This window comes from Haematobia irritans, chromosome 5, assembly GCF_050003625.1.
Source record: "Haematobia irritans isolate KBUSLIRL chromosome 5, ASM5000362v1, whole genome shotgun sequence".
Taxonomy (NCBI): Eukaryota; Metazoa; Arthropoda; class Insecta; order Diptera; family Muscidae; genus Haematobia; species Haematobia irritans.
In genome coordinates, this window is record NC_134401.1 from 165,499,651 (window position 1) to 165,516,689 (window position 17,039).

General features: G+C 27.9%; 1 protein-coding gene across 1 annotated transcript; it reads right to left on the bottom strand.

Moving 5' to 3' along the window:
- Positions 1-10,266: 10,266 nt before the first annotated feature.
- On the bottom strand, positions 10,267-14,930 carry LOC142237496 (uncharacterized). The gene is made up of 3 exons (XM_075308832.1): positions 14,872-14,930; positions 14,660-14,810; positions 10,267-11,433 (listed from the first exon to the last, which is right to left on the bottom strand). Exons 2-3 carry the CDS (start codon positions 14,758-14,760, stop codon positions 10,665-10,667), a joined length of 870 nt encoding a protein of 289 aa, XP_075164947.1. The 5' UTR covers positions 14,761-14,810; positions 14,872-14,930; the 3' UTR covers positions 10,267-10,664.
- Between the last annotated feature and the right edge of the window lie 2,109 nt (positions 14,931-17,039).

Below are 17,039 nucleotides of genomic sequence, written 5' to 3' on the forward strand. Positions count from 1 at the left end.
CAAACTTTTTTTCTTTTCTTTTGCCACAGAAACTTCATAAGAACTTATTTCCCTAAGAAAAACTTTATTAAATAACTATTTGTAGGAACAACTTTATTATTGCACTTTTTCAACGAAAAACTTCATAAACGAATTTCTTTTTATACCCTCCACCGTAGGATGGGAGGTATATTAACTTTGTCATTCCGTTTGTAACACATCGAAATATTGCTCTAAGACCCCATAAAGTATATATATTCAGGGTCGTGGTGAAATTCTGAGTCGATCTGAGCATGTCCGTCCGTCCGTCCGTCTGTTGAAATCACGCTAACTTCCGAACGAAACAAGCTATCGACTTGAAACTTGGCACAAGTAGTTGTTATTGAGGTAGGTCGGATGGTATTGCAAATGGGCCATATCGATCCACTTTTATGTATAGCCCCCATATAAACGGACCCCCAAATTTGGCTTGCAGAGCCAATAAGAGAAGCATATCTCATCCGATCTGGCTAAAATTTGGTACATGGTGTTGGTATATGGTCTCTAACACCCATGCAAAAATTGGTCCATATCGGTCAATAATTATATATAGCCCCCATATAAACCGATCCCCCGATTTGGCTGGCGGAGCCTCAAAGAGAAGCAAATTCCATCCGATACGGATGAAATTTGGCACATGGTGTTGGTAAATGGTCCTTAACAACCTTGCAAAAATTGGTCCACATCGGTCCATAATTATATATAGCCCCCATATAAACCGATCCCCAGATTTGGCTTGCGGAGCCTCAAAGAGAAGCAAATTTCATTCGATACGGCTGAAATTTGGTACATGGTATTAGTATATGGTCTGTAACAACCATGCAAAAATTGGTCCATATCGGTCCATAATTGTATATAGCCCCCATATAAACCGATCCCCAGATTTGAACTCCGGAGCCTCTTGGAAGAGCAAAATTCATCCGATCCGGTTGAAATTTGGTACGTGGTGTTAGTATATGGTCTCTAACAACCATGCAAAAATTGGTCCATAATTATATATAGCCCCCATATAAACCGATTCCCAGATTTGGTTTGCGGATCCTCTAAGATAAGCAAATTTCATCCGATCCGGCTGAAATTTGGTACATGGTATTAGTATATAGTCTCTAAGAACCATTCAACAATTTGTTCATATCAGTCCTATATATAAACCGATACGAAGATTTGAACTCCGGAGCCTCTTGGACGAGCAAAATTCATCCAATCCGATTGAAATTTGCAACGTGGTGTTAGTATATGGCTGCTAATAACCATGCCAAAATTGGTCAATATCGGTCTATAATTATAAATAGCCGATCCCCAATCATACAAAAATTGGTCCATATCGGTTCATAATCATGGTTGCCACTCGAGCCAAAAATAATCTAGCAAAATTTTATTTCTATAGAAAATTGTGTAAAAATTTTATTTCTATAGAAAATTTTGTCAAAATTTTATTCCTATAGAAAATTTTGTCAAAATTTTATTTCTATAGAAAATTTTGTCAAAATTCTATTCCTATAGAAAATTTTGTCAAATTTTATTTCTATAGAAAATTTTGGCAAAATTTTATTTCTATAGAAAATGTTGTCAAAATTTTAATTCTATAGAGAATGTTGTCAAAATTTTAAATCTTTTTAAAAATGTTGTCAAAATGTTATTTCTATAGAAAATTTTGCTAAAATCGTATTTCTATAGAAAATTTTATCCAAATTTTACTTCTATAGAAAATGTTGTCAAAATTTTATTTTGTCAAAATTTTATTTCTATAGAAACTTTTGTCAAAATTTTATTTCTGTAGAAAATTTTGTCAAACTTAATTATATACGTATTTAATCGGCCATTTTAAGTTTAATATATACCACGTATGGACTACGTGGATATATTACGGTATTAGGATGTTTTAAGATACCTTGCCATCGGCAAGTGTTACCGCAACCCAAGTAATTCGATTGTGGACGACAATCTTCAGTAGAAGTTTCTACGCAATCCATGGTATCGGCCAGGCCGAATTTACGCCCGTATATACTTGTTTTCTATGAGAAACTTCATGACTGAATTTATTTTAGAAAATCGAACCCTTAACCCTTTGCAAACACGACGCGTATGGTAACCATCGCATTACGTTTCTGTTAAATAACCAAACAATAAACCCCCCTAGTTAATAAACATTTCCGATTATCGACGACACTTCTGTCTTCTTACTCAAATTTTTATACATTTTGTGGTTTTGTTGGTATGTACATGAGACCATTTGAATGAAGAGCATATTTAAAGCTCCTCATCATCATCAAAAACTTTGAGGATAAATATAGACACATGCACGCACATAAGAATTGCCTGTACATATGTAGAATGATACAAAATGACACTTTATGGATATCCCCATAGGCCCCTATGGGATATGAAGAGAAGCTAATTTTGAATAAATAATGATCAAACTGAGAATTATAACCCATGTAATACTCGTATTATTATTGTTGACGTCTGCTCTAGTGGCATTTTACATATACACAAGGAGATGCACATATATATATAGTACACTGGAAAAAATCAATGGGAATGTCGGAAAAAACAGGTTGGACAAAAATAAAAAACGTCGAATAATTAAAGCCGACTTTGAAGGTCTAGGATCGGTATCATTGTATATTGTGAGGAAATGTCTCAAAGTCTTGTCCTTCTCGCCTCATGCCCTACAAATCGTTGTATATTGTGAGGAAATGTCTCAAAGTCTTGTCCTCCTCGCCCCATGTCCTACAAATCGGATAAAAATTGGGTTGGAGGCTAAAGACCTCGAATCCGGGTGTCGGTTTGTATGGAGGCTATATCAAATCCTGGACCGATATTGATAGCCCATCTTCGAACTATCTAATCTTGAACTAATCTTGAAAGTATACCCAAAATGTACTTTCAAGATCTTAAGAAAAACGTTTTGGGTGTACATTAGGAAGAAACACTCTTTCCATTTGGAATCCTATTAAACTAAGACTATCTGCCCTACATCATAAAGTCCCCCCGGGACACTCAGGGCCTCCTCATCTATCAACAAAAAATGCACACAATTAATCCCTCAAAATTCTTATATTCTATTCGTCATGAAATTTCTTTCAGTGTGTATTAATCATAAAAGCCATCATAAAGTAATATGGCTTAAACAAAAGGACAAGAACAATATGCTAAAAAAAAGAGAATGGATGAATGCATGAGGGCACGATGGAATGAACCGCCAATAAAACCTTCATCAAATTGAGAATAAGAAGGAAATTTGGGGGGAAGCTAACTAAAGGAGCAAAAAAAAAAACAACAACAACAAAAGTCATGGCATTTTTGGAAATACATCATCGAGTTGACTTTGAACATTGTTAGCTTAACCAAACGAAACAAAAAAAAACAGTAGCTACCATATTCGGCGTCAACAAGCTCTTCGATGTGATCTTAAATGAAACTTTTCCTTTCGTAAATGGGCTTCTGTTTCTTATTTCGCTTACAGCTCCATTTCTTTGGTGACTTTTGTGGGATGATATCTATCGATCTTTGTTAAGGCGTTTTGCCCAAGTATAGGAATTGCATTGGAAACCAGAAATCTGCTGCCTACCTTCCATGTTGCTGTCCAAAATCAAAGGCAGCTGTTTTTTGGTTTTGGTGTTGTTTTACATTTTTCTTCAGAGGAAGGACACACTCACAAAGTTATGTGGAACTGAAGTAGAATTTCATATTCCCTTCAAAGAAACACCATATGTTTTATTTCATCAACTGACTCCATTCCCATAGGAAAGATTTAAGCAATTCTACAAAATCTGTATCATCAAAAATAAGAACTGGTATAAAACTTGGTATTGCCCCGATCTGTGAAAAATAAGCATAACCTGGCACTAGCGGCCGTTTTAAAATGTTTGATATTAGAATGTATTAATGCCCACTGCGGACTGTGGTGTTATTAATCATAAAAAAAAACAAAGTGGTACAGCTTCAGGGAGCATATCAATATCTGACGCTTTATACCAGTTCCTCAAAGGTTTTTAACAGTCTGTTCAATGAACATCCCGAGATAGAGTACACACAAAAAAAATTTTTTCTGATTCAATCACGAAATTAATTGATCCAATTTTAATTAAAAAATTTTAATTGAAATGTCTTCAATCACAGAAATGATAGTATCAATTAAAAAATTAATTGAAGGTCAATTAAAAAATTAATTGATCCAATTAAAAAATTAATTGATACTATTAATTTTTGTGATTGATTTTTGTTTCAATTAAAAAATTTGTTGATTCAATTAAATTTTTAATTGAATATTTTTTAAAACTCAATTAAAATTTTAATTGGAAAAATTTTCGTGAAATTTTTTTCTGTGTAACAATGAGAGTCATTCGCAGCATTCGAGATCTGAATATCAGACTTCAAATGGTTGGATTACCCTCATCTGTCCTAACTTCCATATTCAGGTATCAATCTTGGCTGATATGAGAAATGAGATTCGTATAGAACATCTGGAATCCAGAATTGGGCCAAGAAGATAATCCATCCTTTAATCGCACACTACGTCGTGCAAGCCACTGATCTGGGATCTAAGATCCGTCATACCCCATACGAATGGATAACATATGGATTTCGTTTGCGTTGCAAATTACGAAGGTCGATACGGTATGTCAAATTTCTTCTGGAGACAATTTTTTGGGCACCTCGAGTCTTCTTATGTTGAAAGTAGAAGGCAAAAGCTAACCTTCCGTGTCCATTTTGTTTTTGATTCTGATTTGCAGGTAATCAGAATGAAAACCGCGCCGTCCGTACCCCCAGGACGGGAAGATGTATTCCAGGCCAAAATATCTGCCAAGAAGTCGATAGTTATTGGTCTATATAGTCTGGCTAAGAAGATGTTAAAGCACATAGCAAAAGTATAATATCAGATTCCTGTGTTTCAACATCCTTGAAATGGAGAACATTTGGAAAATACCCCAAAGTTAACAAGTTAACAAGGAGTTCTGGCCCAACTTTTCAAATTTTTTAATGGAATAAAATAAAATAAATAAAATTTTCCATAGAAAAAATCTTTGACAAAATTTGCTATAGAAATAAAATTTTCAAACATAAAAATCCTATAAAAATAAAAGTTTGACAAAATTTTCTATCGAAATAAATTTTTGAAATTTTTTTTTTTTTAATATGAATTTTCTATAGAAAACAAATTTGACAAAGAATTCAATCGAAAAAAAAAATTAGACAAAATTGGCGTAGGAATGGTGTCCAATATTGCGTGGCAATCACGGAATTCTACCAAAATATTCCTCTTCAACTACTTCACAAATTTTCTATAGAAATACAATTTTGAGAAAATTTCCTATAGAATTAAAATTTTGGCAAAATTTTCTATAGAAATAAAATTGTAACAAAAATTTCTATAGAAATAAAATTTGGACAAATTTTTCTATAGAATAAAATGTTGACAAAATTCTCTGTAGAAATAAAATTTTGACAAAATTTTCTAAAGAAATAATATTTTTACAAAATGTTCTATAGAAATAGAATTTTGACAAAATTTTCTATAGAAATAAAATTTTGAGAAAATTTTCTATAAAAATAAAATTTTGACAAAATTTTCTATAGAAATAAAATTTTGACAAAATTTTCTATAGAAATAAAATTTTGACAAAATTTTCTATAGAAATAAAATTTTACAAAATTTTCTAAAGAAATAAAATTTTGACAAAATTTTTACAAAATTTTCTATAGAAATAAAATTTTGACAAAATTTTCTATAGAAATAAAATTTTGACAAAATTTTCTATAGGATTAAAATTTTGACAAAATTTTCTATAGAAATAAAATTTTGACAAAATTTTCTATGGAAATAAAATTATGACAACATTTTTTATAGAAATAAAATATTGACAACATTTTCTATGAAAATAAAATGTTGACAAAATTTTCTATAGAAATACAATTTGGACAAATTTTTCTATAGAAATAAAATTCTGATAAAATTTTCTATAGAAATAAAATCTTGACAAAATTTTCTATAGAAATAAAATTTTGACAAAATTTTCTATAGAAATAAAATTTTGACAACTTTTTCCATAGAAATAAAATTTTGACATTTTCTATAGAAATAGAATTTTGACAAAATTTTCTATAGAAATAGAATTTTGACAAAATTTTCTATAGAAATAAAATTTTGACAAAATTTTCTAAAGAACTAAAATTTTGACAAAATTTTCAATAGAAATAGAATTTTGACAAAATTTTCTATAGAAATAAAATTTTGACAAAATTTTCAATAGAAATAAAATTTTGACAAAATTTTCTATAGAAATAAAATGTTAACAAAATTTTCTATAGAAATAAAATTTTGACAAAATTTTCTATAGAAATAAAATTTTGACAAAATTTTCTATAGAAATAAAATTTTGACAAAATTTTCTATAGAAATAAAATTTTACAAAATTTTCTATAAAAATAAAATTTTGACAAAATTTTCTATAGAAATAAAATTTTGACAAAATTTTCTATAGAAATAAAATTTTGACAAAATTTTCTATGGAAATAAAATTTTGATAACATTTTCTATGGAAATAAAATTTTGACAAAATTCTCTATAGAAATAAAATTTTGACAAAATTCTCTATAGAAATAAAATTTTGACATAATTTTCTATAGAAATAAAATTTTGACAAAATTTTCTATAGAAATAAAATTTTGACAAAATTTTCTATAGAAATAAAATTTTGACAAAATTTTCAATAGAAATAAAATTTCAACAAAATTTTCTATAGAAATAAAATTTTGACAAAATTTTCTATAGAAATAAAATTTTGACATAATTTTCTATAGAAATAATATTTTGACAAAATTTTCTACAGAAATAAAATTTTGACAAAATTTTCTATAGAAATAAAATTTTGACAAAATTTTCTATAGAAATAAAATTTTGGCAAAATTTACTATAGAAATAAAATTTTGACAAAATTTTCTATAGAAATAAACTTTGGACAACATTTTCTATGAAAATAAAATTTTGATAAAATTTTCTATAGAAATAAAATTTTGACAAAATTTTCTATAGAAATAAAATTTTGACAAATTTTTCTATAGAAATAAAATTTTGACAAAATTTTCTATAAAAATACAATTTGGACAAAATTTTCTATAGGAATACAATTTTGAGCAATTTTCTATAGAAATAAATTTTTGACAAAATTTTCTACACATTACATTACATTTTTGAGAAATAAATTGTAGAAGTAAAAGTTTGATAAAATTTTCTATAGAAAAAAATTTTTGAAAAAAAAAAATTAGAAATAAAATTTGCAAAAAAATCCTGTAGAATTTTCTATAGAAATTTTTTACAAAGTTTTCTATTGAAAAAATTGTTGACAATATTTTCTATAAAAATAAAAATTTGACAAAATTTTCTATACAAATAACATTTTGCAAAATAAGATAAGATTTTTTGATTTGTAGTTTTGTGGTAAAATTTTCTCCAAATTTTTCTAATTTCACCACAAGAATCATTACACGTGGGAAGTGAATTTCATAACACCTAAGTGTTCCAAACCCTATACACAACTTAATATATAAACCTGCAGAGTATAGTGAAAGCTAATAACTAAAAACATCTCGCTCATAGCATTGCGTAAAATTGGCCAAATCAAAGAACAAGAAAGTTTCTACCTGAAATATAAAACTTGACCACAAAGAAAGGGGGAAGAGTTCGTTGGTTACTTACTTGCTTGCTTGCTTGCTTCTTCATATATTCTTCCTACGATGAAAGCAATACAGCTGCCTGAGCAAAAACACAAAAAAAGGTTAAAACGAAAAGCATACACCACACGCAAAAAATGTTCCTCTTACAAAAGGAGAATGAAAACAAAAACAAAAAATTGAATCACAAATAACCAGGGCATATACCACCACTCCACACCATTGACCATCTCATTCAATGAAGCGAGAAATAAAGCCAGAAAAAATAACATCTATAGATTTGCAACATGTTTTCTTTCTTCATCATCATCGTCATTCTAAGCCAGCAACCGGCAGAAATCTTTGGACATTAGATTCGTGGACATTAGGTGGCATGACAAATACATTTTATAATGTCCACTTACCGCTTCTGCAGCAATCAATGAGGGGGCCCCAAGTATTTTGTATTTTGCTGTTGTGTAGCCTTGACTTTGTCCTCTAAAATGAGCAAATGTAGTATATGGTAAGTTGCTAGGTTAGTATGAACCAATTGCCCGGCTCATCCATAGAGGAGGAAAACAAGACAATCAGGGTCCAAAAGCGTGTAAAATTATAATGCGTGCTGCAAAATAAAGATGTGGGGATGCCTGCGCCTTTCAGTTTTGCTATACAAACTGGTTTCATCTTGGCTGGCTGGTTGGTTGATTGGTTGATAACAGAAAATATTTAACACTGCTGACCATCGGAAACATGTGACGCTATGGTCTGTGTACGATGGTCATTTGTTTAATGCCAAAGAATAGCAAGCCACCAACCACAAATGCAGCAATAACATTACTGATGGCTCTAATGAGAAGGATGATGCTGGTGATTCCTTTTGTAATTCGCCATTATAATCGACTGGATAAAAGTCTGTCGAGGACTTCATAATAGTGATAACTGTATTTTAATACCCTTCTTAGTTTTTAAATTGCCTTCATTCATATTTCTTGGGTGTGGAGCTGCTAGAACTATTATTAATTTTAGTATAATAGCTTATTTAAATTTTTTTAATAACAAATTAGTTTTGCCTTAAAGTTTTAAGACCATGATTATAAATGTCGCTCTCTTTTGGTATTCATACATGAAGCATATGAACGATGATGAAAAATGAAATGCCTTCCAACAGAGAATCAAGTTTATTATGAACAAGAAAAGAAAACCAGTATATAAGGCTGTAAGTTCGGCCGAATCGAATCTTGGGCCATGGATCACATAGATTATGTTATTTCTATGAAAATTTTGTCAAAATTTTATTTCAATAAAAAATTTTGTCAAAACTTTATTTCTATAGAAATTGTTGTCAAAATTTTATTTCTATAAAAAATTTCGGCAAAATTTTATTTCTATAAAAACTTTTGTAAAAATTTTATTTCTACACAAAAAAAATATCACCAAAATAATTCCAATTAAAAAGTTAATTGAAGTTGAATGTTTTTTCAATTAATAAATTAATTGATACAATTAACTTTTTAATCAAGATAGAAACATTAAGTTAATTAAGTCAATGATTGAAAATTTTAAAATTTTAAATTAAAAAATTAATTGATACAAATAACTTTTTAATCAAATTCGGAAGACTAAGTCAGTTAAAAAAAAGTGATGAACATTTCTTAATCCGAATAAAAACTCTAAGCCACTTCGGAAAGTAATTGAAAATAGTTACCTTTTTAAATAAAAAATTAATTGGGGTTTGCATTCAAAATCAATTAAATATTTAATTGAATCAATTAAAAAATTAATTGAAAATTGCTAATGACATCAATTAATTTTTTAATCAAAAATTTTTTCTATGCCGAATTAAAACTGTGATTGATACTATCATTTTCGTGATTGAAGACATTTCAATTAAAAAATTAATTGGATCAAATAATTTCGTGATTGAATCAGATTTTTTTATATAGGAAATTTTGTAAAAATGTTATATCTATAGAAAATTTTATTAAAATTTTATTTCTATAGAAAATTTTGTTAAAATTTTATTTCTATAAAAAAGTTTGTAAAAATTTTATTTCTATAGAAAATTTTGATAAAATTTTATTTCTATAGAAAAGTTTGTCAAAATTTTATTTCTATAGAAAATTTTGTCAAGATTTTATTTCTATAGAAAATTTTGTCAAAATTTTATTTCTATAGAAAATTTTGTCAAATTTTTATTTCTATAGAACATTTTGTAAAAATTTTATCTCTATGGAAAATTTTTGCAAAATTTTATTTCTATAGAATTTTACCAATCTACCAGAGAAGCCAGAGTTTTACCCTGATTTGCTTTAAATTTTGCGCCAGCAGTACAACTGATAGTGTCATAAATTGTGCCAAAATTGGTTGTATTCGGTTCAGATTTTGATATAGCTACCATATATATCTTTCTCCCGATTTACACTCATATAACCACAGAGACCAAATTTTTACCCCGATTTATGTGAAACTTTGCACAGGGAGTATAATTGACATTCATATATATTAACATATACTCCCTCTATGATGGTTGTTATAAAATGAAAGGTGAAAAATTAAAAAAAATAATAATAATAATGAAAAATCATATCAAACACATTTTCGTCCTCATTTATTAAAAAATCATATTTTTTGTTTTAAAATTTAAATGCATGAATATATAATAACGCTATAGCCTTGTTAAGTTGTTATAATTTTGGTTTTGCATTATTTTTAGGCTTCAGCGACTGAAGACAATTGGTAGAGAACACACACACACACCCTTAACATAATGGACTCAACCAACAATAATTGAGTCATATCAAAACCGCACAGTGTCAATTTACAATATTTTATTCGACGGATGTGTGCGATTGTTCGTTTGTAGTGTAGTGCAGACAGGTTCACATTTGCATTTTAGCAAAATTGTAGCAATAAATTTAAAAGAAAAAAAAAAGAGTTTTAACACACAAAAGAACTCACCCACCACTCACGCAATAATATGGAAAATGGATTCATTTCAATAGCGATTCTAGACGTTTTTGTGCTGAAGTTTTTTCATTTGATGTTGAATTCTTTTTGAGTAAAGCTGCAAGTTGCAATAAAGAATTTTGTTGTTGAGTTTTGGAAACAACTTTATTGGCGTTATTCGATGGGTTCGTTGTATTTCCCGATATATTCTTTTTCTTTGATTTACTAGGTTGGGTTTTAAGAGTTGGAGTTTTTGGTGTTGCAACAACCGATGATGACGTTTGCTGAGGTTTTTGGGGTGTCTTTGCATTTTCAGGCTTTTTATCTTGTTGCATTTCTAGGGGAAGTTTTAAACCAGCCAATTTGTTTTTGTTTTTCTTTTTCTTCTTGACCTTTGATTTTGTATCATTCTCCGCTCTGAGACTTTCCTCCTGTTCTACCATTAAAACATCAGCATCTTCAGCATCCACTACTTTCTTCGGTTTATTTTTTGGCTTTTCCATTTTGATTTTCGATATATGCTGGCATAGGTCACATTTGATTTCCATATATTGCGTTGCTCTTTTTTGTAACCATTTCGCTCGTTTTCTTTGTTTACCACTCAAGGAACCTCTTTGACCTGGCTCTTTTGTTGTGTTAAGTTTTTCTATGAGTCGTTTTGTTTTTCCTTTCATAGTAATATGCTGCGATTTCAATTTCAATTTAAAATCGCTTTCACTCCAAAAGCTACCGCAATGGGAACACATTCGGGTCGCGGCGAATTTTTCTTTTGGTATTTGTACAGCATTTCGAATATATTTTCTGCACATATTCCTGAGAAGGATACAAATTAATTAGTTAAATTCTCATCTCATTTAATTTCTTTATTTCATCAAATAATTACTTAGAAACTATGACAAATTTTATTAGAAAATTAAAAATTTCTGTGAACATAATTTCGGCTACATTTTCTAATTTCGGCTATAATTTTGTATAGAAATTCTATTTCTATAGAAAATTTTGTAAAAATTTTATTTCTATAGAAAATTTTGTCAAAATTTTATTTCCTAAGCAATACTTATCATAGTGTGCTTAAAAATAAAATAAAAAGGTCAACGATAATCAATCAGAAATAAACATTTTATTTCTCTAGAAAATTTTGTTAAAATTTAATTTCTCTAGAAAATTTTCTCAAAATTTAATTTCTCTAGAAAATTTTGTCAAAATGTTATTTCTATAGAAAATTTTGTCAAAATTTTATTTCTTTAGAAAATTTTGTCAAAATTTTATTTCTATAGAAAATTTTGTCAAAATTTTATTTCTGTAGAAAATTTTGACAAAATTTTATTTCTGTTGAAAATTTTATCAAAAGTTTATTTCTATAGAAAATTTTGTCAAAATTTTATTTCTATAGAAAATTTTGTCAAAGTTTTATTTCTGTAGAAAATTTTGTCAAAATTTTATTTCTGTTGCAAATTTTGTCAAAAGTTTATTTCTATAGAAAATTCTGCCAAAATTTTATTTCTATAGAAAATTTTGTCAAAATTTTATCTCTATAGAAAATTTTGTCAAAATTTTATCTCATAGAAAATTTTGTCAAAATTTTATCTCATAGAAAATTTTGTCAAAATTTTATTTCAATAGAAAATTTTGTCAAAATTTTATTTCTATAGAAAATTTTGTCAAAATTTTATTTCTATAGAAAATTTTGTCAAAATTTTATTTCTATAGAAAATTTTGTCAAAATTTTATTTCTATAGAAAATTTTGTCGAAATTTTATTTCTATAGAAAATTTTGTCAAAATTTTATTTCTATAGAAAATTTTGTCAAAATTTTATTTCTATAGAAAATTTTGTCAAAATTTTATTTCTGTAGAAAATTTTGTCAAAATTTTATTTCTGTTGCAAATTTTGTCAAAAGTTTATTTCTATAGAAAATTCTGCCAAAATTTTATTTCTATAGAAAATTTTGTCAAAATTTTATTTCTATAGAAAATTCTGCCAAAATTTTATTTCTATAGAAAATTGTGTCAAAATTTTATTTCTATAGAAAATATTGTCAAAATTTTATTTTAATAGAAAAATTCTGCCAAAATTTTATTTTTATAGAAATTTTTGTCAAAATTTTAATTCTATAGAAAATTTTATCAATATTTTGTTTCTATAGAAAATTTTGTCAAAATTTTATTTTGATAGAAAATTTTGTCAAAATTTTATTTCTATAGAAAATTTTGTCAAAATTTTATTTCTATAGAAAATTTTGTCAAAATTTTATTTCTATAGAAAATTTTGTCAAAATTTTATTTCTATAGAAAATTTTGTCAAAATTTTATCTCTATAGAAAATTTTGTCAAAATTTTATTTCTATAGAAAATTTTGTCAAAATTTTATTTCTATAGAAAATTTTGTCAAAATTTTATCTCTATAGAAAATTTTGTCAAAATTTTATTTCTATAGAAAATTTTGTCAAAAATTTATTTCTATAGAAAATGTTATCAAAATTTTATTTCTATAGAAAATTTTGTCAAAATTTTATTTCTTTAGAAAATTTTGTCATAATTATCACTCTAGAGAAAATCTTGTTAAAATTTTATTTCTATAGAAAAAGTTGTCAAAATTTTATTTCTATAGAAAATGTTATCAAAATTTTATTTCTATAGAAAATTTTGTCAAATTTTTTTTTCTATAGAAAATTTTGTCAAATTTTATTTCTATAGAAAATGTTATCAAAATTTTATTTCTATAGAAAATTTTGTCTAAATTTTATTTCCTTAGAAAATTTTGTCAAAATTTTTTTTTCTATAGAAAATTTTGTCAAAATTTTATTTCTATAGAAAATTTTGTCAATATTCTATTTCTATAGAAAATGTCAAAATTTTATTTCTATAGAAAATTTAAGTACCTCTTAGTTGTAGAGGAGTATTTTGCAAAATCTTTAGAAAATTTTGTCAAAATTATCACTCTACAGAAAATTTTATCAAAATTTTATTTCTATAGAAAATTTTGTCAAAATTTTATTTCTATAGAAAATGTTATCAAAATTTTATTTCTATAGAAAATTTTGTCAAAATTTTATTTCCTTAGAAAATTTTGTCAAAATTTTTTTCTATAGAAAATTTTGTCAAAATTTTATTTCTATAGAAAATTTTGTCAAAATTTTATTTCTATAGAAAATTTTGTCAAAATTTTATTTCTTTAGAAAATTTTGTCAAAATTATGACTCTACAGAACATTTTGTCAAAATTTTATTTCTATGGAAAAAGTTGTCAAATATTTATTTCTATAGAAAATGTCAAAATTTTATTTCTATTTTTACAAAATGTCAATATTTTATTTCTATAGAAAATTTAAGTACCTCTTAGTTGTAGGAGTAGTTTGCAAAATCTGCCAAAACATCAAGAATTCTACCAATCTACCAAATTGTAAAAAAAATTATCATTTTTGTTAGAATTCTACCTACTGTGGCAACCGTGCATGTAATTCTCCTAAGCAAGTATATACGGCCGAAAGATCGGTCCAACCGAAGCTTTTATACCCACGATCAGGGACTGCGTAAAATTTTACTTACAACATACCGGTTATAATCGCATTAATGCATGAATGAATTCCTACATCTGGGGAGGAATATCAGAAGGAACGGATTAAAAACTAAGACATCAGGCCAATCAACATGTCAAATATGGAGATCGGTCCATTAGGGGCTATGTATAATTATAGACCGATTTGAAAACATTTTTGTGTGGTTAGTTTATGGTGCAACAAAACAAACCTACAAAAATCTGGGGATAGAAGTCTGCATCAATATGTAGTCTGATAAGCCCCATTTGCTATAATGGGAATAGATTCACCAAAACTCACCACGAACAAAAATATATTTACTTGATTGGGTCTCAGACCAATATTTCTATGAGTTGCAAACAGTATGACCAAAGTTGGTATACCGCCATACAAGAAGCTTCGAAGTTTTAAGAATGTATTTAACTTGATTCGCAATGTACAATAAGATGTAAAAATTAAATGATTTTTTAATAAGAAATTGAACAAATTCTTAAAAACTTACATATAATATGATTTGAGTAACTTGTGAGTATGAGCCTCTGGTTGAAGAGCCATAGAACAATTCCAAAACAGGCTGGCCTTGTTTTCAGCCTCGGCTGCCATATTCAACGAATTTTCTAGATGGTTGGGTTAGGTAGAGATTTAACTGTACTCTGAAAGTTTTAATAAATCGGGATTTTAATTAAAGAAATCAACAATTTATATACAAATTACCCTAAAATAGTTGTGTAAATGAAACCAAAACAAAACACACATGTTGAGTTAACACAGAGTTGTCTACGTTGACAATGTTTCTAGCCACTGGTAGGTGGCGCTTTGTTTGTTAGATTATTAAAGTCATTAAGGACCTTCACATGTGTTGTGAAATCAAGAGCTCATCAAAATGAGAAAAATTGGGACTTGCTTTCTACGAATGTTTACCCTGGTAATATTTTTTGAATTTGACGTCGCTTTATTCTTTACTTTATTTCATTTGGAAAGGCCGGTATGCACCTCTAGCGAAATTTTCGGTAGCAAACATTTATTTAAGTCTGCAACAAAAAAACAGGGTTGTGTAGACACATTTTAAACCAGCTAATCGCTTTTAAAAATTGTTAATATATGTCCCAAATATTCCTCAAATTCATTGTTGATTACTTATAGACCTTTTAAAACTTTTACACACACAATGATTGTAATAAATTAAATATTTGCTCCCAAAATATGCTTTTGACAACCCTGTTATTTTCATTAGAGGTGCGTACCAGCTTACGAAATTGAACGCTACCGAAAATTTCGTTAGCATAAATAGCAATGCATTTCTTATGGGAATAAAATGTTTCACTAGAGGTGCGTACCGGCCTGAAAGTCGAAAATTGTTCACCAATATAAATTTGTGAAATATTTTCGGCGCTTCATTTTCGTTTTTCTTTAAACAATTTATGATAAGCTAGTTGCGCTTGGTTTTTCACAAAATATGAAAAAGGGTTTTGTGACAGTAGTGATGGAAAAATAATTTCATGTACATATCGTACTTTTTGATAAGTTTCCTCCATCACGGTTGACGATTGTTGTAGTGTCACTTTCGTTTCTGTGGTAGCGATGTGAATGAAATGAAAGGGTTTACTCTAATGTTCTCTTTTTTGTCAATAAAATTTAATTTACCAAATTTTCCGGGATTCAATGATTTGAAATCTTCAATCCCGGGATTTGTAAAAATTCAATCCCAAGCAACAGCCATTATTGTTACCATGATGAATGTAAACATTCGCAAATGTTTGTGTTTATCAGTTGTTTGAAGCAAAGACAATAAACTCTAGGAAGATAGGAAATTGGCTACTGAGGAGATCAAACCATTTACCGTGTTAAGGCCGGTACTATGTTCATTCTTGCGAAAAATTTTTATGGAAACCATTATTTCGCACATAGAAAGCGGCGTTTTTTTAGGTAGCTTGGAGCGCTATTTTACAGGGAGCGATATTGGATTAAGTTGGTGGTTGTTGCTTGTTTTTACAAAATAACATTTTATTTTTCCTTGGGCAATTGATCTGCTATTCCTTTGATCCTTTGTATAGTTTCGGAACAAAAATATGGTTCGTGTTTGATTTATAAACCCGCACAAATAGTTTTTAATAAATAAATTATTTCTTAATTCACATTGCAAATGGCGCCGTGCTATAAACGTCAGTTTTTCAACACGAAAAAACAAAGTATCACAAATGGAAAAAATTTCGCAAATTTTTCGCATTTTTTGTTTTGTATGGAGTTTCAACGCGAAAACCAAACAGAGTACCGGCCTTTAGTTTCATACTCAATCCAAACGCGTATACGACAAGTATTGACATAGCATTAAAATGAAAATAAAAAGAAATTAAGTGCACGAAATAAATTTCCATTAAAGGTGAGTATTAAGTTCGAGTTTAGCCGCTAAAATCGCCATTTTTTCACGATTACTTTTCTCTAATAATACTTTTTAAGGAATACAAACTTTTTGAAAACTTGCTTTGGGCTATTCCCCATCAAGTTATAATAAAATCTGCAACAAATATGTATAATTTTAGGCCTTTTTTTACTGTTTTAGTTTTCACTTTAGTGAAAAAAGTCGAACTTAATACCCACCTTAAGGGGAAAATGTAATTTTTTTGTTGTTGCTTAAAATTTAACATTGTTTCATTAAGAAAATTAAGTTTTTCATTTAAAAAATAGAAACGAAAAGCAAATAAAAAATTACAAACATGTATATAGAACTAACATGGAAAATGCAACATTGAGGTGAGTACTATGTTCGGTTATTTCACCAAAACACTAAATTAAATGTATAAAAATATTTATGAAGACTATTATATTTTTATCAAGTCTTATCAAATAATGGATGGAAAAGATCCAATGAATTGATTGATAAT